At 49.1% G+C, this 20,389-nt stretch overlaps 1 protein-coding gene across 1 annotated transcript in view; it reads right to left on the reverse strand.

Moving 5' to 3' along the window:
• Positions 1 to 12,317: 12,317 nt before the first annotated feature.
• The window catches only part of SLC7A5 (solute carrier family 7 member 5), a 34,829-nt gene continuing 26,757 nt past the window's right edge, over positions 12,318 to 20,389 (reverse strand). The window contains exons 7-10 of the mRNA XM_085234636.1: positions 20,018 to 20,114; positions 19,537 to 19,686; positions 18,558 to 18,735; positions 12,318 to 16,921 (exon numbers count right to left, since the gene is read on the reverse strand). Of these exons, the coding sequence (XP_085090762.1) occupies positions 16,866 to 16,921; positions 18,558 to 18,735; positions 19,537 to 19,686; positions 20,018 to 20,114 (481 nt within the window). The 3' untranslated portion in view covers positions 12,318 to 16,865. The remainder of the gene's footprint in view (positions 16,922 to 18,557; positions 18,736 to 19,536; positions 19,687 to 20,017; positions 20,115 to 20,389) is intronic.

Raw genomic sequence — 20,389 nt, forward strand, 5'->3', positions numbered from 1 at the left:
TGGGGGCTGTGTGAGTGCTTTTCTTTGCAGCAGCAGTTTGGAAATTGAGGTTGTGGCCGAGTGTTGGAGCGCTGAAGGAGATGACAGGTACTGCAAGATGGTGGCAGGCAGCAATCCTCCGCTGCAGGAAAAGTAACAGCAATTTGGCTTTTTAGGTATTGCACGTGGATGCTGAGCCCAGATAGAATTCCTGGGAAAACACTATCTTTGAATGCATAACCAGAGCACACAGTATAAACATCACTTGAGTTCAAATGCATCTTTGAGCTGCAAGCTTCCTTCATCCCACTTTACAATTGCTTTTGTGATTGTTTCTTGCTTTTAGAGGGAATTCAATTATATTTTTCACTGAATTCCCTCAAAGCCTGCGTTGCCTGGAGGCAGGGTGGCTTTCATTCCTGCCCAACCCGATGCCTACCTCAAATTAGCAAGGATATCACTGCCCTCAGGTTAGCCCCAAACATCAAATACGTGCTTTGGAAACTGCAGGGGAATTCCTACCCTTTCAAAGTCTGCCTACACACCAACCTCACATCTTGGAAACATGACCTCAAAGCATGGAGAAGGGGAGCGCTGGGAAAATACTTCACGGTTGTGGACAATGTACATCCTGACCAGGATTTTGTTTGTCTGGTCATTCTGACAACATTGTGGTTACAACTAAAGCTGCCACCTGCAAAGTGTTTATGCCCAGGAAGAGAACAGAAAGCTGCAGAGGGAATGGGTCAAGTGAACGGGGCAGTTTCTCAGCCAACAAGTTACAGGCACTCTGCTGAGTTCCCTGGCTCTACATGCAGGCTAGGAAGTTCCCCTGCTGCTTCTTGGTCTTGAACCTCAAGAAGAAACCAGTGTGTGAAAAATGTCCCTTCCTGATATCTACAGGAATTTGGTCACCGAGTCCCCGTGGGGCCAGATCTTCAAACTTCTTTTGTTGGGGAGACTTTGTCATTAAAAAGTCTGCCTTTTCACAAAACATCCTCCTGAGGTGTTCATCAGGCATGAGGTTAATGGAGAAACAACGAGCCTTTTGCGTTCTGTACACCCGTCTCCATTTGCATCAGCCTTTTTTGGTGCTGCATCACTCATAGTATTTCCGTAACTCAGTGATCCTCAGCTCTGTGAGCTCAAATTACACTCACAAGTCATTATTTTCTATATTTGAATATTTTCTGTTATCTGAATGTAGTTTCAGATGCTCAGGGTCACTTGTAACTAGCCACTGTGTGGGGAACTGCGTGGGGCAGAACATTCTCAGTGTGAGTTCTCTGAACTCTTGAACTATGCAGTCTGGTTTCTCATGGTATATGTGGAAAAAAGAGGATGAAAGGACAAAGAAAACTTTGTACTGCTATTAGAAAACTCCAAGCACAACATACGCATGTATCAGGGCACGAACTTCTCAGGGATAAATATTCGCCTGCTCCACCGTGATGCGCAAGTCCTGCTGTAGCAATGATGGTAATTGCTAAGAGGTCTCGAATGGATCTGATGGACACCTCGGCTGAGTAGCAGAGATTAAAGACTGCAACTTGAAAGTATGTCCCCAACACTGGCTTAGGTGAACTCTTTACACAGGCTTCCATCACCCCAAACAAACCCAGGGCCGTTCCATGTTCCCATACGACCTGCACGGATGTCTGCCTACGCTTTCACACAAACATCCTCTTGCAGCTGGAGGACAGATGTGTGCTCCTGAACACGGACAAGCTCAGGATCACACATGCTGCTGCATTCAGATGTCTGTACACTCTAATTCCAGCCTCAGGTTTTGTTTTCGCTTTGTTTTGGTGTTTCGAACTGTGTGCTGATAAGGACATGGCATAAGCCATGCCTTGCCAGCGTTTGCACTTTTAATTCTGCTGCTACAAAGTGTCCCGTGCTGTTATAGCTGGCGGCCTGTCTCCAACTCCCACCTACACAAAGAACACGTGGTTTTACTTTGTTATTTTTTTTATGGTCTGCAATATGCTTATTCAACAGGATGGCAAATCCAGCTGTATCAGCAAAGTTCAGAATAACAGGCATGAAAGCCTCAGAAAAGACTGAAAAGCTTTTTCCCACAAGTCTTCTTTGTGCTCTAACACTTGATTTATCTTTCCCTTGTTAATGCTTTTGGAAGCCAGTAGCAAGGCAAGAATTAATGGCACAGATTAAACGGGAGGACGTGCTGACAGCACAGTAACTAAGTCAACCGAAATGCAAGCAAAATGCTAGCAAGAGCTGGTATTCCCACAGTGCCCTTATAGAAAGGTGAGGATGAAGCTAAACCCAGCAACAGAGAACCATGGGGCTGTTGAGAGGTCACCACTTCAAACACTGGCAGCATCCAGCACAGGGGCATTTTAGTATAAGTCCTGCACAGCAAGAGGAGCGAGCTGCAAGGGAACATGTAATCATGCCATGCTTGCTTTGCTACAAATCCCTGCTATTGCACAGCCTGGGTTTCATGCTGGCTGTGCTCACAGTCCAGCAGAGGCCCCTCGGTCCCTATGGATGCATGCAGCACCTGAGTCTGGATGCAAACCAAGCAGGCGGCTGCTGCGGAGTCGGCAACGGTGCTTTGCTCCATTCAGGAACTGATAATATCTCACAGCCATTCAATTGGCTTCCCGTATTTTCTTTTTTGAAATCGGTGCTTTCATATCTTGAAAACAGAGGAAGCAGAGGAAGGCAGAGCCTTCCCTGGAGTGGAGTACAAAGCATGGCTTTATTCAGGTGCAGATCCCAAGGGATACCGATCTAAATCCATCAGCAGATGGTTACACGTGAAGCTGGTTTCCCAGCGCATCTGAAAAGGCTCTTTCTCTCACCATGCTAATGGGATGTCACTGGGTTAAAACCCAGTTTTGGAAAAGAAAACTGCAGAGAAAAAATTAAAGCGAGACAGAGACGGAGTGTTGTTCAGAAAATCACATTTCTAATCATTAATAGTGATGCAGCAATCTTGCAAGTTCAAGGTGAGAATGATTTCTGTAGCACTAATGATTAGCACCAGTAATGAAGGCTGCAGCTCCAGCTGATGTATAGGAAATAACTGAAGGGACAAACCCACAGACTCAGTGAGAGCAAATGAGTATGCCTGTCCCATCTCTGAGCCCAATTTTTAAATGCAGATGTGTCCATTTGAGCACTAAAATGAATATCTAACACCTAAAACCAAAAAGGTTGTTTTTAGGATCAAAGGGAGCCCCTCCACACTGTATTCCTGTGTGTATGAAGCTGGTCCAGCCCAGCTGCACTCTGCTCATTTTTAATGAGTGAATGTTCTCACAGTGAAAGTGCCAGGATGAAAGGCGTGGTAGATAGCGAGCAGGAAGCATTAAAATGTATTTCTTGCTACAATTTTTTTGCTCTTCAACATCACGGCATGCTTGCTTGGAGAGAGTTGTGGGGCTGCAAACAAGGTCGTTGTGCACGCAGCCTTGAAGATGGATGGAACAGAGGAGCCCTTAAGGGTGGCTGTGTACTGGGAGGGTTATACACTGATTTATGTAAAACAGCTGAAACTGCCTGCAAGGGTGAGGAGAGAGTTGCCTGGCAGTGCCCAGGGATCTTGTTCCTGGGGTCCCCACCTCTGCTCCTGGTGAGCAGCTCAAGACTGCAAAATTATTTCAGCTGCTTACCCTGACCATCTGCCACCTGAGAAGTGCTCTCTTGTGCTGTTTGCTGAGTGTGTCTTTCGAAATTACCACCATGCTGATAAGCAGCAGACTTTGCTAATTTAACATTAAGCACATGTGCATGCAAAAGTACTTATGAAAGCGCAGGAGGCCAGGACTTTTGAAGGAGCTGATGTTTCAGTACACTCAAATAACGTGCAGACTTCCTCATAGAGCAGCAAAATTCCTCCGCATGTGTCACTGCTTTCTTCTGCCCGTCCTTTGTCAAGCATCCTGTCACACTGATTGCAACATCTTTGCCTCTGCTATTTCATCAGAGCAGACATTTCAAGAGTGCAAGGTGTCTGCAGTGTCACTGAGCCTGGCAGCATTTAGCAGCCCAGCCTGGAGGCTGCTCCTGATGAAAATGCTCCAGCAGCTGCACAGGCGATATCCGTCCGGCTATTGTCACATCTCTGTGCCATTGCCCCCCATCAGTCTGCTCAAGCCACTGTGCTGGTTCCCAGAATGGGGTCAAGAAGGCAGAAATCTTAGGCTGCCTATATGTCTGTCCTGGATCTTAATTAATTAGGTTAGCAAGCTGTTCATTAGGCTCCCTAAGCTTCTTTAGAGATGCTTAATCATCCCTGGGGAAGGCTGTATGGTTCACAATATGAGGGATGGTAACAGCTGGACCCCTTTCTTCTCACCTGTCATCAGGCTTGTTTTGCTTTATTCCTGTTTTATTGATGAATGTGGTCAGGTGCTGCTCCGCTCACTTACGTACAAAGATGACGCAGAACATTCATCTGAAATGCCTGTGTCATTGTGCATTGGCTCACTTCACCTGAGGGTCAAGTGCAGGTAGGGAGAGCCGGGTGCAGAGCCCAGCTCCATCCGTGGCACCCCGGCACTTTTGAATTCCCCCCTGCGTTTCTGAAGAGGAGGATAAATAATTTGGTGAAATGAGTGGGAAGGAAGCGAGTGAAGGGAAACCCCAGAGCTCGGGCTGAGCAGTGAATTCCAGGCAGCGATGGTCTTATCTCTAAATAAGAGCAAAGCAGCCAAAACCACCATCAAATCTCCGGCCCTTACGTACACAACCCGTTTTTTCCCTGTTATTCAAATTCTGAGTCTGATGCAACCCAGGGTGGAATGTGCTAAGACTGGATTGCAATGGCTGCTGCGTGCCGCCGGGTGTCAGCTCTGCAGCAAAGGGCCGCCCGCCCCACGCAGTGCTGCAAGAGCAGCAGCGACGTTGCATCATCTGTGGAGGTGCAGGGCTCCCACCGCTGGGAAATGGGCAACGCAGCCCAAGGCCAGGCTTGAGGATGCAAGGAGGAAAGCAGCACAGTGCACTCAGGAAATCTGTGTTTGGGTCACTGCCGTTCTCGCTGATTCAGGTAGCAGCAAACTGTTCTTCAGTTGTCACAAATTAGATGACAAAGGGAGCAGTTCCAGCAGGAGCTGAGTGCAAGGCTTTTGCTTGCCCTGAGAGTGAGTCCAAGCAGATTTGTTTCACCCACTTAGGTTTGTTCTGGCTCTGGAGCTGGTGCACGTGGTGGTACTGCTTGTGCTTTGTTTCCATGGGTGTCAAGCTGCACGTGGACATAGAGGATCACCTACTGCCTGTCGTTCTCAGCCCAGTTTTCAGTCCATAGACAGCTTACCAGTTCCCTTGTTAAGAATAATCTGTGCTCTGTTAGCACCTCGCCAACCCTCAGTTTGTACTGAAGACTGTTTCATCACAGAACCCCCGAATATTTGGGAGGAGAGGAGCATCCTGCCTCCATGGAGCAGGAAACACCAGCACCATGAGGATGATAGCCCTGATAGCATGACGGCAGGCAGGGGCAGAATTGAATTTGGACTTTTCAGTAAACTGAGCACCAGGCCTGGGAGACAGAGACTGCCTGCAGTGGTGTGACATTGCCAAAGGCATTCCCAAGGCGTGGCGAACCCAGTGCCTGCTGCAGATGGTTGGAGCCCCCCAGAGAGGCCAGATGGGGGCATTCCTCATCCTTCTGCCATGCCCAACGTCTGCAGTTTTTTACAGCGGAGGAGGTGAAGGACAGAGCCTGACCTTTAGCATTTGATTTTCACCTACTTCAGTCCTGATAATGTCAATGTTGATTGAATTAATTCTACTGTTGATTAAATTAATCGTGTTTTGTCTTCACAAAAAGCCACTGCCCTCAGTCTGGCCATGACTGGGCCAGGTTGTCTCCAGCTGCCATCTCCTTGAGCTGACAACTTTTCCATGCTGAGCAATGCATTGCACTGGGATTCTGTATGTTCTCCTACTCCAGTTCAGTCAGGTTTTGTTCGCCTCCCAATAAAGATAGCTCCATACATCCCTTATCGTGTTAAACATTTGCCCTCGGGCAATGCTGACCCTGACAAGATTCCTTGTGGTTTTGCAAAAGAAAAGAAAATATTTATTCATTCTCACTGGCTTAGAAAGGTAAACCTGGGTATATCAACCACTCCTTCATGAATAGAAATGTTCTCCTAAGGTGTTGGGCTGCCGGGGCACAGTGAAGGAGCTGCTTGCAGTGATGGGGTTTGTGCTTTGTGAGATAACATGCATAGAGCAAATGAGCTGCACGCTCCATGGGTACAGCAATAGCAAACCCCAGAATTCAGAGTTCCCTGCAGGGATGGTTTGTTTACATCATGAGGTGTAGGTAAAACAGGCTGCCCAAGGAGGCTGTGGATGCCCCATCCCTGCAGGCATTCAAGGCCAGGCTGGATGTGGCTCTGGGCAGCCTGGGCTGCTGGTTGGCGACTTGCACATAGCAGGGGGTTGGAACTGGATGAGCACTGTGCTCCTTTGCAACCCAGGGCATTCTATGATTCTATGATCCTTCCAGCACAAGGCAGTGTCTCGTGTACAAACCCCACCACAAAGACACAGGTGTATCAGGCTAGATGAAAACTCCAGCAATTAGTATGATCCGGTTTGTAAAAGATGACATCACATCCACTTCTGAACAAGTTTCAGAGTGTTTTCACCAACAGGATGCAGTAGGTAATGGTTCCATATCTGTCTATCTTCTTTTTCAAATGAAGAGTTTATTTTTAACCTCAAGTTGCAATTTTGACTAGTACCTCTTAGGGGTGTTCTATTAATGTACGTGTTCTCTCTCGGAAATAACCATCATCATTTCCTCCGTGATGTCATTTCTCACACTAGAATAAAAGCACACAGGAAGATGAAAACCAGACATTGGCGATATGTAACATCAGGCTTTTTTTTTTTTTTTTTCTTTTTTCTTTTTTCTTTTTTCTTTTTTTTCTGTGATGTTCAAACAGAAAGCAAGGCTTTCTTATGAAGAACTCCACATGAAAAACAATCTGACACACCACAGATGATCCACTCTTGCTGATGAAGCAGAGCGGAATTGGGTCCCACTGGAAAACCAATATTTGCTCTGCTATCTGCTGCTTGCTCTGCGGCACTATCTGGGCAGGATCACAGCAGGGAGCTGCGTTTCTATGGTGGCTGTTGACACTTGGGCCAGCTTCGTGTTCTCCCACAAGATAAACTGTCATGTCGTGGGGTCGGAGTGAGCAGCAGCCCATCTGCATGGGCAGAGAGCTGGCTGCTGCGGGATGCTGAGTGTATTACAGCCTTCTGTCACTGCAGATCAGATAAATACATGGCACTGGGACCTGGAGATGCTCTGAGATGCTGGAGATCCCAGGCTCTCCCCAGGCACGGGCTCACCTGCACAGGGCTGAGCTGCAGGTGTGGGCTGGTGTTGGGTTCCTCATTCCTACAGATCCCTCAATTCCTCCGCTGTGCCTGCAGGGCGGTGGCTTTTGCACCTGTGGTTATTTGCTGGGGAGAGGCAATGAGATGGGCACTGCCCATCCCACCAAACGCAGCTGGGGAAAATCCTCTAACCCTGAGTATCAGCCTGAACACTGGGGAAACAAACCCAAGCGGCGTGAGCAGTTTGGCTTGGCCTTCAGAGCCCTTCATGTTCCCAGGTGCTCCAGAACGAACGTAGGGGCCATAGCCCCAGTCCCCCTGCCCCTACTGTGATTTAGCTGCAAGTCAGCTCCTGCCATTGCTCCTCTGCCTGCTGCACCACGGCCTGGCATGGACGTACATCCCAACGCACCTTCACTCCTTGATCTAATGTGGGATTAAGCTCCATTTTGCATGCTAGGCCAATTTTCTTCTTGGTTTCCAATTCCCTATCTCCTCCCAAGCACTTGGATGGAGTTAAGCAGTCTCCAAACTAACTCTGCCCCAGGGAGGGAAGGGAGAGAATCCTGCCCTATGCCTGTGGTTTCTTTTTGGAGCGCAAAGGCAGGAGATCAGCCCTTGTGATGATGCTCAGAGCAAGCATCCCCTAATCACCATCAGGACTGGAGCTGGTGGCACGCAGTGGAGGGAGTAAGCTCCACAGAAAGCCTGGAATTTGTGTAATAAAGGCAAGGAAAACCACATGAAAGCATCCTTCCCCACCTAACCCCCTGCATGAATCAACAGAGCTCTGCTCTCCCAGTGTTCTTGGGCTGAAGCCTTTCCTCATTTCCCCATTGTCTGGGCAGGGAACAGGTCATGGCAAGCAGGCACTGAAGTGGCTGAGATTTGTAAATTGTGTTCCTGCACGAGATCCCCTTCTGAATTCCACTTCTGTGATCCCGCCATAGCTCTACACTGGGCAAACTTTGGAGTGAAGGGCTCCATTCCTGCAAGCGCAGAGACTCAGGTGGCACTGGACCTGTGAAGCAAGAAGAAAATCCTATAGAAGATGATTCTCAAGATTTTTGGTCTTATCATCTGCCTGGGTTTGCTCAAGTTCCAGACTGTTCAATCAGCAGAAGGATTTTTCCATCCCCACATATTCCTTCTGAAACCAAAACGTTACCAGCGACGAAAATTTCTGATTACGCACAGGTACTGCGGTACACTTGGATTAGTGTGGCTTTAAATAGCCCTCTTCTAGAAGCTGGCACTTTGTGTTCATTCAATTATTCTCCCCACCTGAGGAAGGAGGCTCTAATTAGCAGCTGGTCAGCCCAAACCTCCCTGTTTTGCACCGCAGTTCCTGCTCCTGCCCCGTGATACAGTGCCTGCAGCCAGCGCGGATGTTTGCAGCGATTGCACAAGATAGCACAGCATGTGAGAGCTCCAACCCTTTGCACCACGGAAAGGCAGCACCTCTTTGAAAGCAGCTTTGTCCATCTGGGCTGTTTTTCACAAGGAGACACAATGCTGGCAAATAGTGAAATGCCATTCAGCAGGGGAGAGCTGCAGACAGACAGAAGGACACGGGGGCATTGGGCGCCAGCAGCCCAGCGTGCACTGAGCACGAGATGTAGTGAAGCCACCTCTAAGAACTACAGAATTGTTCAGGTTGGAATCACTTCTAGGATCCTCAGGCCCACCCCATTGTGTCCATAACCACGTTCTTCAGTGCCACATCTCTGCAGTTCTGGGACACTCGAGGGATGGGGACCCCCTCCAGTCCCTGGTCTCCCGGTGCGATGTCCCCCTGGCACGTTCCCTTGGTGTCCCCACGGAAGCCAGGATACTCCTCAGTGCTTTGCACCCTTGATCTGCCCATAGCTCCCTGCTGCAGCTGTCACAACTCCAAATACCTTCAGCTTGCTTTACTCAGCTCAGATTGGACATACAGTTGGGTTTATTACCTACATGCAGTTGGTCTGCTGACTTCATTTAATGAAAGCTGGGGCCAGCAGCAGCCCCACTGCGAGTCCTTGCAGGCCCAGCAGCTCTGCGTGCCCTTTTTGACAGCAGCTTTGGTCCCTCCTGGCCTGCAAGTGCTGCACACCCTCCAGACATTGCCTTTTGTGTTAGCTGATCTGCTGACTTCAAGACAGGACGTGCAGCAGCACCTCACCCCACACCTCATTGCACCATAAGCCTAAATACCTGTGATGCCCAGACCTGATTTATGAGCTCCCCAGGCAGGGGGGATGAGCTCCTTGTCACAGCAGCCACTGCTGTGTTCTCTCCTGCTCCAGACAAATGGAGCAGGAACCTCTGTGAGCTCCAGAGCTCCTGCAGTCGTTGCCTGGATCCGCCAGGAACTCAATCCAAGTGGAGAACATGTTTGTGTTCCCACCGTGCAGTTACACTTGCAGGGTTTGTACAGGCGCCTTGCCACGTCTGCACCATTTGCTTATGGCACACAGCGTGTGCGAGGCTCTGCACATTTTATTTTTATTACTCATTTTGGTGAGGATGCTGCTGGCTGCTCTGGAGGCTGTGAGTTCTGCCATGGTGCTGTTACAGACAATACCTCATTTCCAGCAGTCTGGGGAGGTGTTTGCTGATGTCCGGCTCACAGCTTGCATTGCACTGGTACCACGCATGGACAGAGCATGGGTAAAGACCTTCAGCTCTTCCAGCAGCAGCCTTAGAAGTCAGTCATCTGCTCTTCTCAGAGCCCTGGCGAGTGCATTTTTACCCCCCCTGCACGTCCCTGGCACTGCTGGTGCTGTGCTGTGCTCCAAAAGATGACAAAGTGATGAGTGATGACAGTGCGAGCAGAGCAGCAGGAGCACAGCACAGTGCTGGATGGCCAGAGGAGTGCCCAGACTGCCAACCTTCTGAGAGACACCTCTATTTCATTAGGGGACACGGCAGCAGCTCCTTGTGGCTCCTTTTTGTTAAAAAAAAAAGCAGAACTTCCATGGCTTCAATTTTAAGGAGACAATTTTGTTCTCCTCTTTACTTTGCTGCAAGGCAGTTGGTCAATGCCAGCACTCCAGTTAATTTTCCTCACACCTGGATCTCATTTTGCTACATTAATTTACCCCCCTCAGAGGCTCTACCACAACCCCTCCTCAGTTCCTTTCTTTCCTTCCCATTTGTGCCCTTGAAACATCTCCCAGCACATCACACCCTGCCCTCAGGCTGCCTCCTCCCCTCTGCAAACACATTTATTTGGTACCTTTCATCTAATACACAAACCTTCAAACAAATAAACGACTGGGTTAATGCTTTCTGCCAGGCTTGCCTCCAGCTCGCAGAGGCACTGCTATGCTGCTTCATCCATCCTCGGTGGCAGACCCCCCAGCATCTCCATACCGCTTTGGTTTTGGGGAGAGGAATGGGAAAACGTTGATCTCCGTGTCTGACGTGCCCCAGGGCTGCGTTCCCAGCCCTCTCCTCCTATCACATCTCAGCCCCAATCCCATTTAGCCCTCCCAGCCTTGGGAACGTGGACCTCAACACTGCTTCAGCACAGCTCCTTTTCTCCTCTCCTTTTGAACTTTGGTGCGGGCAGACTTTGGTCTCACCAACATCCTCTGCCCTCAAGCGTGTGACGAACATCACAGAGTGCTGAAACCTCTTCCTGCCTTTGTGTTGGGGTGAGCGGGGCAGCTTTGTGCTCGGGATGGACGCGCAGAGTAACGTCACAGAGCAGCACTGCAATTCTGATTTTTGTTTCACACGAGATCCCTCACTGCAGCCCACTGTGGATTTCACACAGGTCACCAGAAGCTGCCAGCTCCTACCCCATCCCAAAGCTGTCTTTCTGCCCAAGACCCTCTTCTCTCTGTCTCTGCCCACTGTATCCCCTATCACAGCTTCTTGCAACTGCTCCAGGCCATCCCTGCACCCTCTGCCCACCCCAGCACTCCGTGTACCCCCTCCCACACCATGGACATCACCACTGGGCCATGCATTGGGCTGCTCCTGCCTGCCAGGATCTTTCCAAGTCTCCAAACCCAGATCTGGAGCTTTGCTCCCAAGCACCACGTTCATCTGGCACAGTTCTTTGCACACACACCCTGCAAAGCTCCAGCTTGGGAACGTCTCTGTGCAAGGCTGTAATGAACGCAACACAAATAACTCATGTCACTTCTCCACTGCCACCTTCCCTGTCTGCAGAGCCCTGTTCAGAGCTGGCTTCCCGCAGGCTCCAGCCCCATCCCCTTCTCGTGCTGGTGGCAGTACTGTGAATGCAATGTTTGCTGTGTCTTATCAGGGTTTATTCTCTCTTCTGTTTTCCTTCTTTGGCCACAGCTGTCACTTTGTGAGGGATCTCTTATAAATCTGGTGGCACACACTATTCCGCTCCCTGCCCACGCTGGCTTTTAGAGATGTTTTCCTTAGATTAATACCTCCACCGAGCACCTCTTAACGCAGCAAGTGCCCCTGGTTGGTACAACAGCCCTGAAACGCCCTCATGCCTGCACCTCCGACTTCCTCCCTCACTTCATATAAAGCAGAATGTTGCTGCAGCAGCTGGGTTTGCTCTAAGGTGGCTGCAGGGCCCCATGCAGCACTGCCACCACCCTCTCCAAGCATTACTTTCTGCAGCAGATGCAATACTCACTCCTGAAGCAGGGACTGCCTCTTGGGAACTCACTAACCACCCTCACCCAGCTGGCTACAGCGCGTAAATCCCGTATCAATGTGTGCAGCAGCACTGCAGCCTCACACAATGCTGGGCTCGGAGCTTCATTCTGTGCCCACCTCTCCCTGTTGGTGTCTGCAAGAGCTTCGAACGAGAAAGCTCAGCCCCATCTTCTCCCATAGTTGGTGCCCACGGTGGCACCTCACACCTCCACCTTTCCGTGTGCCTCCCATCACCCATTCCCCATCACCTTCATCTGCATTAGGCCCAACCAGACACAGGGATGTGCACGTGAAAACAGGAGGGGCAGAGGGGCAGAGGGCCAACAACAGGACCTTATGCAAAATGAAAAGAGTTGGAGGCAAAGACCAGCAACGGGAGAGTTGTAATTCAGCTTTCTTTGTTAAAAAACAAAGACAAAACAAAACAACAACAACAAAAAAAACAAAACAGACAACCCAAAACAGAAAACAACCCGAACACGGAACAGGTTTGTTAACCACCGACATAAAAGAATCAAGAAATACTAGAAAAAATACATGGTGGGAGACATTTTGTTTTACAAGGCAGTTTGATGGCGTTCCCATTGGCGGAGCAGCTCGGCCAGCCACTGAACTGCTGTGCCAATGGGACACAGACACTGTAAATAGCATCGACTGTAGAAGTATTAAGACTTAAAAGATATTTACCCCTTAAAAATAAATAGAACGTCATCTACAGCAACATTTAAATTAGTAATTTTTTTTTTCTTTTCTTTTGCAAAGCAACCAAATGCAACAAAAAGGTAAAACACGGTGTAGATTTTCTGGAGGTCGAGATAATTCTTTCCTGCTTAAAAATAAAGGACAAAAATATGAACTTCAGAAGACAAGTTGCTCGGAAAAGTCAGCTCATTCTCCAGCAGTGACTCTCACCATTGTTCCATGGGTCAGCACCGGGTCCACGTCCCACCACAATCCCTCTCTGCAGGGCTCTGGGGGGGACACGGGCCCCTCTGTCCCTGAACAAATGGGGACATCTCTTGGGATGTGAAAGCCATCCCTGTGCAGGAGACCACGTGGCAGCCAGAAGCCTGCACTGAGATGGGTGTCACCAATGGAAATAGTTACGATGTAGATATAAAGTCTCTTTTAGGCTACTTCAGAATTAATTCAGTATTTTAAAAAAATATTTATTTATTTTTTTTCCTTTTCTCGCTGACGCTCAGCAGCTGGGGAAGCATCGCCCCTTCTAACGCAAGGAGCCCAAAACAAAGAAAATCCTCTGGACATCGATTCCTTAGGGATGACCAAACCCAAGGGACATCGCCAACCACCACGGCTGGGGGGAGGGCTGTGCCATGCCAGGGGCTACGGCAGACCCTGAGCAGTGTGCGGCCCCCATCCTGTCGCCAGTTCCAGTTTGGATTGTGTAAACTGGGAAGAAACTTCCCACTTATGGGCAGAGCCAGCGTGAGGCTGCGGCCGCTCCTGAAGCAAGCAGCAAAGGACAGCCCTGTGGCAGCTCAGGGCTGAGGGCTCAACCATCACAGGACCACCTCCCATCCACACCATGGATAGACGTGGGACTGTAATGCAGGGCTCTGGGGAGGTGCTGACTCTCAGCACAGCTCCCAGGCTGCCCTTCCCCAGCTGCAGAGCGGCTTCAGCAGCTTCCAAAGGCAAAAGCCCAGCAGGGTCTGGCTGTGCTGTGCCTTCCCTTTGGATGTCTTTGGGAACGAGGCTGTGCACAAGCTGCTGTCCCACCCAGACAGCCAGCGTGTTGTGTAAGGACAACACAAGCTGTTTGCTTCCTTTTGGATTGTTATTAAAGCCTCAGAGCACTGTGGCCATGGCTAAAGGCACAGGCAGCAGCAGACAGAGGAAACCTTCCTGCAGGGCCAGCAGCACCGTACAGCTCTCCCCATGGTGCTCAGCACACAGAACAAAGCCACTCTGCACCAGCTTCCACCCAACGGGTCTTGAAAGTTTGTGCAAGCAATGGAGCCCCTTTGAACTCAGTTGTGCACTGATGGGACTGCTGGAACACAATGGTTTGTTTACCGGAGCAAGTTCATGCTCAGGAAGAGGAACCTGAAGCAAAGCCATGGGCTGCGGTCTCCTCTGAATCCCATGGGATGCTGTTCCATAATACCCACAGTGCTGGGACTCCAAAGACTCACAACCAAGCTTCATGAAGAGCAGCAAGGCTCAGGGCTCAGCTTTGTACAACAGTCACTGCACAGTAATGCTCACAGGGACACGACTACAGAGCCACAGCCACTTACAGCTTTCACCCCTTGGAGAAATGGCTTTAGTCACATTTTCTTGTTGAAATGAAATTTGGTCTTATCTCCTTATTTATCACCTCCCAGATCTCTAGTGTAAAAGCATTCTCTACCAGCCATGCCACCAAGCTCTAGCAATGGGGAACGAGCAGCCTCCATGAATCAGGGATATAAGAAATCAGGCTTTGGGAGGGCTGAGATGGGAGCTGGTCCAATACAAAAGTTGTGTGAATTTGTGCTGGTGCCTGGTTGGGTTTCTCCTATACCTCTATTGCTGTGGAAAGGTCACTGCACAATGTGCAACGTCAACGCCAGAGGCAGCAGGTTTAGTAGCACAACAGAAAGAACCTTAGCAGCAAGTAGAAAAGAATCAATGTTTTTAAAAAGCAAGCGAGCGAATTAAGGTTTTAATTAAGATCAGTTAATAAAAAAATAAATCTCAGTGTGACATCTCCTCTGTAAAACCAGTGTGAAAGGGTCACCAAGAGGATATTGTTTATTGATGGTCTTCATCACTGATGAAAGTCATTAAGAGATATGCCCAAACCAAGCAATCCCCACACGTCTGGGAGACTTGGACCCATTTCTGAGCTCTCTGTGGATTGGTCTTGTGATGCAAGTTAAATCTGATGTAAATCAGTACTCGACTTAATTCTGCTGGTTTATATTATTAGCACTCAGAGTCCCTAAATTCAATCCAGGCCGTGCAGGAAACCAGTCCTGAGACCGCTGCAGCCAAACACTGCCGAGACCAAAGGGGAAGGGGAGAGACAGGTTTTTCCCCATGAAGCAGGCCCATAAGGAGCGACCTCCCATCGCTACCCTGCAAAAACATCTCAGCCTTCAGCTGGAAGAGGACTCCTCGTAAAGAGGGGAAACCGAGTTCAGGATTTATATAGCTCATGACCTTATCTATGCAAGTGTCTCTCCATGGGCACTGGCTCTGAGATGCTCCAATTCATTGCACGTAGGTCCCTGAACAGCCGTGCACTGGCCAGAACTTTGGGTACTTCTGCACTGCAGACATACCCCAACCAGCTGCAATTCTCCATAGGTTAACTCAGCTCAAGTTGACACACGTGAAGCATAGCAGAGCTGGGCTGGGTATCTCTGCACTGTATTGCCACGGAATAAGCAGTGTGACCACACAGGTTTCAGTGTGATGACTGTCTCACCTACTCCTGCCTTAAAGCAAAGATGCACGCCTGGCAAAGCAGTAGCAAGGAGCTGCACGTAGACACATGTGGGACATAGCTGTGGTCACTGCCACACACGCTGGGACAGAAGCTTTTTTTGCTGAAGAGCTTCTTAAAAGGACAAAGCATGAGCTAGTAGTACCATTGGTGTCCTTAATGCCTCTTCTCCAAAATTACTCTATGCTAAGAGGAGAATCCAGTAGATAGCAATTGCTCTTGGAGGATGCCAGCTTCCAAACAGCTTAATTTACAAAAGTATGGTAGAGAAAAAAAAAAAAATCAACAACCATTTTCTGAAGTACAAGCACAAAGAAGATTGTAACAGAGACAAGTGCAGCTTACTGGTGGGGAAAAGATGCATTTGATTTCCAATTGACTATCACCTGGAATGCAGAGGCAATATGAGCCACTTGTTCAAGAAGCCTCCAGTCCTGGCTTCCTTGAGCAAAACAGCAGACCAGGATTAAAGCAGGCCCCAGCCATTTGGGGTGTGTGCCCTCTTCTACCCCCCAGACCCAGTTGGTCCTACCATTCATGGAGAACCCAGGGAACAAACCAGGAGAATCCCACCCATATTTTGTCTTCGTAGTGGGCTTAGGGGCATGTATTGATCACCCTGAGGGCAAGGACAGGACAAAGCAGGGCTCACCCCACGTTGGATGACATGTACACGAAAACAAGGGTGAGCAAGCTAAGGAATCGACCTCCTGCAGTTCCCTGGGCTGACTGGGAGCAACGGGGCCTGCTCCATCCCAGCGCTATCACACAGGGCTCAAGGTGGGCATTTTTGAGAAGGGCATCCCAGCGAACTGGCTCAACAGCTGGAGATGGTTTGGAGCTGAGAGCTACAACCACACAACAGCCGGGGACCAGACGGCCAAGTCAGACGAGGCCTCCTCATTCTCATTTCTCTGACACTAGTTCTGCTCTGCCTTGTCTCACCTCTATCCATCACCACCAGTGGCACTCCCTGGATAGAACACAAAGCACCAGTAGCACAGATTTAGACGTGAGCTTGCACGTGCGTGAGAGCCAGCATCAGCCCAAACCCTCAGATAACCCTTCCTTCTCACCCACCCCCTGACCAGGCAGGGCAGGTTGATTAGGCTCATCACTCATCTTAGTAAGCCCACACAGAACTGAGGCACGGCCCTCAGTCTCACACACACACACACACACACGCACGCACAGAGGCTGACTGGATGCACAAGAAGTCGCCAGCAGGAATTCCTCTTCCTGGACCACGTTCGTACCGAGAACTTCTCAGGCGGCAGCAGGAGGGCTGGAGGAGGCAAGGCAGAGCAGGTGGCACCGTGTCAGACATGAAGAAGTTCTGACAGGGTGCTCCAGTGCTTAGGTTTTATTGATTAAGGGTCAGAAGTGTTTTTCTCCTTGTGTCGTCTCAAAACAATATTGTGCGTTTCCTCGAGCTGAACGTCTCTGCTTTTCCTGCTTACGATTCTTGCGGAACCACCTCCATCAGTTTCTGGCACATGGCTGTAGCGTGGACTATGGGAGAAAAAGCAAAATACGGGTCAAAGAGATTGCATACAGAGGGCCTGGCATATTTATCTTGGTCTCAGTTCACGATTCTTTGTCTCAGAAGAAGCAGAGCACGCTCCTAGCCAACCCACTGCAGTTCTGAGCAGGGTTAGTCCAAGTAAAGCCTGAGAGCAAACAAACCACAGGCTGCTCTCCACTCCTGCCTGGAACCTGAGCACGTAAGAGCGGGAGCTTTGCTCCTACAGATGGATGCTGCACTGCCCTGGAACCACTCGGCACCAGTTTCTACTTGCATGATGACACAGTAACTGCATTTGAATTCCTGAGCTGTAAGCAGTCCAAACAGAGTCAGGCACAATAGCAGGAAGGGGCACAGGCCAAAGCGTTTCCTTCCAATTTGGAAAACCTTAGCAGTACATGCATGCACCTTCTTTAGACCTCTTTATTTTCCCAGCATTCATTATGGTGGCTGCTATCCAAGCACACCTTTCTGCTGCTTCCCTGTTTGGATGCCACAAAGCAGACTTTCCAAGGAAAACCAGCAGCAGTTCTACATGCACGCAAGCAGAGTCAAACTTGGATTAGTTGGAGGTGATCAAATTATTCACAATGTATATTCATATCACATGTTTAAAGTCCACATTTCTAATGGGGCATTTGCCCCATTGGATGATATCACTATCTGTTCCTAGAGATTTTCTGTCTTATCCTTAAAAGCTGTTGGTGAGAGGAAATTAATTAATACAGTAATTTACCACCTGGGCACAGCAATAATGACTCTTCCAGGAACTGAGCCTAATACTCAGAATAATAAAAAAGTGAGGAAAAAAAGTTAAAAATAAAGAATTTAGAGTGCTGAACACCGTTAAACATCTTTTTCTTCTTCATAAAAAGCACCCAGCTGAGGCTGGCATTTCTACATGTCTGCTTTTCTGGGTCAGCCTGCTGCACGAGGGCTGGGAGACAGATGGGAGACCTCAGTGCTTGGGCAACACAGACTGAGTTTCTTGATGCAGTTATCCAGACAGCAGTTGTATGTGCCAAGCACTGCCTTTCCAGCCCTTCAAAATACACCCTGTTGGAAAACCTTACCCAAAGATGCCTTAAAAATAAGCCTCATAACAGAAAACATCCAGGGGACAAAGGGTTTTCTCCTCCCCTTGCTCTGCTGTCACATTTGGATGTCAAAGGGAGCTTTGACTGGAATAGATGTTAGCGCTGGCTGAGCGATGAAGTGGGACTAATTCTGATCTGACAGCAGTCAAATTTAGGCCAACTGTGCTCAGACTGCTGAGCTGTTATTACTTTTCCCTCCCAACACCGCTCCAGAGGTATTCTCTGCTGGCGAAGGCTTGACCCTCTGCTTTTACAAGGGGCAGAATGCAGTGCTCATTGAGTTACGCTCCACCACACATATTTGGCCCAAATTTTGCAATTATCACAAGCCGAGGTGCACGTTAGGTGCCTGATAGATAAGGTAATCGTCAAGCTAAAACTTGCTGGCGCTAAAAGCATCGATCAGAGCCAAGGCTTTGGGAGTCCTCACTGCACAAACAAGAGCCAGTGCTGCTAGCTGCAGCATGCTCACCGGAGGCACTGCTATTCCAAGGCTGCACCCTTGCTCTGCCCTGGCAATACTTACAGATGCCCTGGAGAATCCACTTGGGCTTGTTTTGCCACCAGACCCCAAACAAATAAAAAGGAATCCCGCTGAAGATGATGGCAAAGCCGATCCCGCATTCCTTTGGTGTCATCCAGAAGGAAACAGCAATGAGAAACAAGCAAGCCAGGATGAAGAAAATGGGCAGGCAGATGTTCACCTAAACACAGACCAAAGAATGGGTAAGAACTAATACCAGGGGAAGAGGGAAAACCATTCTTGAATGACTCCTTATAAAAAACATCTGAACTGACAGCACCAAATGCAGCAGCAGACGCAGCACAAGCCATAGAAAGAGTTACTCTGGGACGGCGTCAATACAGGTCTGAGAGTTTGTTTCTCTCTGGCCCCCTGTTGCCTGGCAGAGACCTGAGTGTGCTCTGGGGGATGAGTGAGAAACATGCCCATAAGGAAGGCAGACATGCTTGTGGCTGACATGGTCTTGGCCTCCTCCCAGCTGGGATGCTGCGCTGCCAAGCTGGCCAAGGACAAATAGAACAAAGTTCTCATCTCTGCAGGCATGGGTTTGTCTACTTTATTAAATCATTTTAAGCGAATTCCACGATGGTACAGAGCGTTTCACTGAGAGCCACAGCCTGGGGAGCATGTTGGTCACTAAGAGCTCTGTGCTGGGCCACCCCACATCTCTGCCACCCAGAGCATCCTTCATCCCCAGGCTCTCACGGCCACAACAGCTCCTCACCCCCTGAATAGCGAGCGCACCCATTCTCTTTTGGCAGATTTTGATGTATCTGGGATACCAGTGTTAACTACGCAGCTCATGCTTCCACTGCTTTTCTCCTGGTGGCAATACATTTCCAATTCCACTCCCTTTTTCATACAGCAAAAGCAGCTGAAGCCTCTGACTGGTTTGAAGGAGCTATTTCCCATGTTTTCTCTGAGCACCAATGAAAAATCCCAGCACTGGGAAGATCTGAAACAGTTCCTGCACTGCTCATACCTTGATGGGCCTTTCCAGCTCAGGCTTCTTGTAACGCAGCCACATCATGCCTATGATGGCCAGGGCCACACACAGCCAGTTGAAGAAGCTGAAGAAGTTGATGACTGAGAAAATGTCATTGGAGAAGGCGTAGAGCAGGGTCATGACACACTGCATCCAGAAAAAAGTAAAGCCGTTAGCAAAGGGAAAGGTAGGTAAAACTTCATGTATTAAAGCAACGAACGTGAGAGTTGTCTGCCAAGAAGAGAATCGGTTGATCATTTTTTTACTCATTTAAGCTATTTTCAAATGGTGCTTGGAATGATTTCTAAACAGAAGTGGAATATAAGCTATGATGAGAAGAAGGATCTATCCCCTCTCACAGCAGCAAGCAGCAATGGCTGCACTTGGAGTCCTTCTCCAAGTGATTCATTGGGATCCCGTCCCCAACCCTTTTCTCAATACCAGGCTGACACTCCTCATCACACACCCCAGGGCTTACCGTAAAGACGAGGGATGGTACAGGAGTGAGAAGCCTCGGGTGAATCATGGAGAGAATTGAAGGTAGGTGTCCTTCTCGGGATCCAACGAAGAACAGCCTGAGAGACACAGAGCAGTTATCAGCACTGCAACCTTCAGCTCTGGGCTTTGTCTTTTGATGGGGATGGCCCAAAAAGATGTATTTATGTCCTCCTTTCCAGAGCAAACAGTTAAGTGACTTTCCTAAGATAACCCGGGGGAGATGCATCAGACCTGAGCCTCCTCAGCCCGTGTCCTGCCCCCATCTTTTCTCCTTGATCTGGAGGAGTTCTCAGCCTTGAAGTTTCGTAAGTTTCTGGTTTTCATTACACCCACTTTCTCAGGCGATGCCAAT

This window comes from Meleagris gallopavo, chromosome 13, assembly GCF_905368555.1.
Source record: "Meleagris gallopavo chromosome 13, MGAL_WU_HG_1.1, whole genome shotgun sequence".
In the NCBI taxonomy this organism is placed as follows: domain Eukaryota; kingdom Metazoa; phylum Chordata; class Aves; order Galliformes; family Phasianidae; genus Meleagris; species Meleagris gallopavo.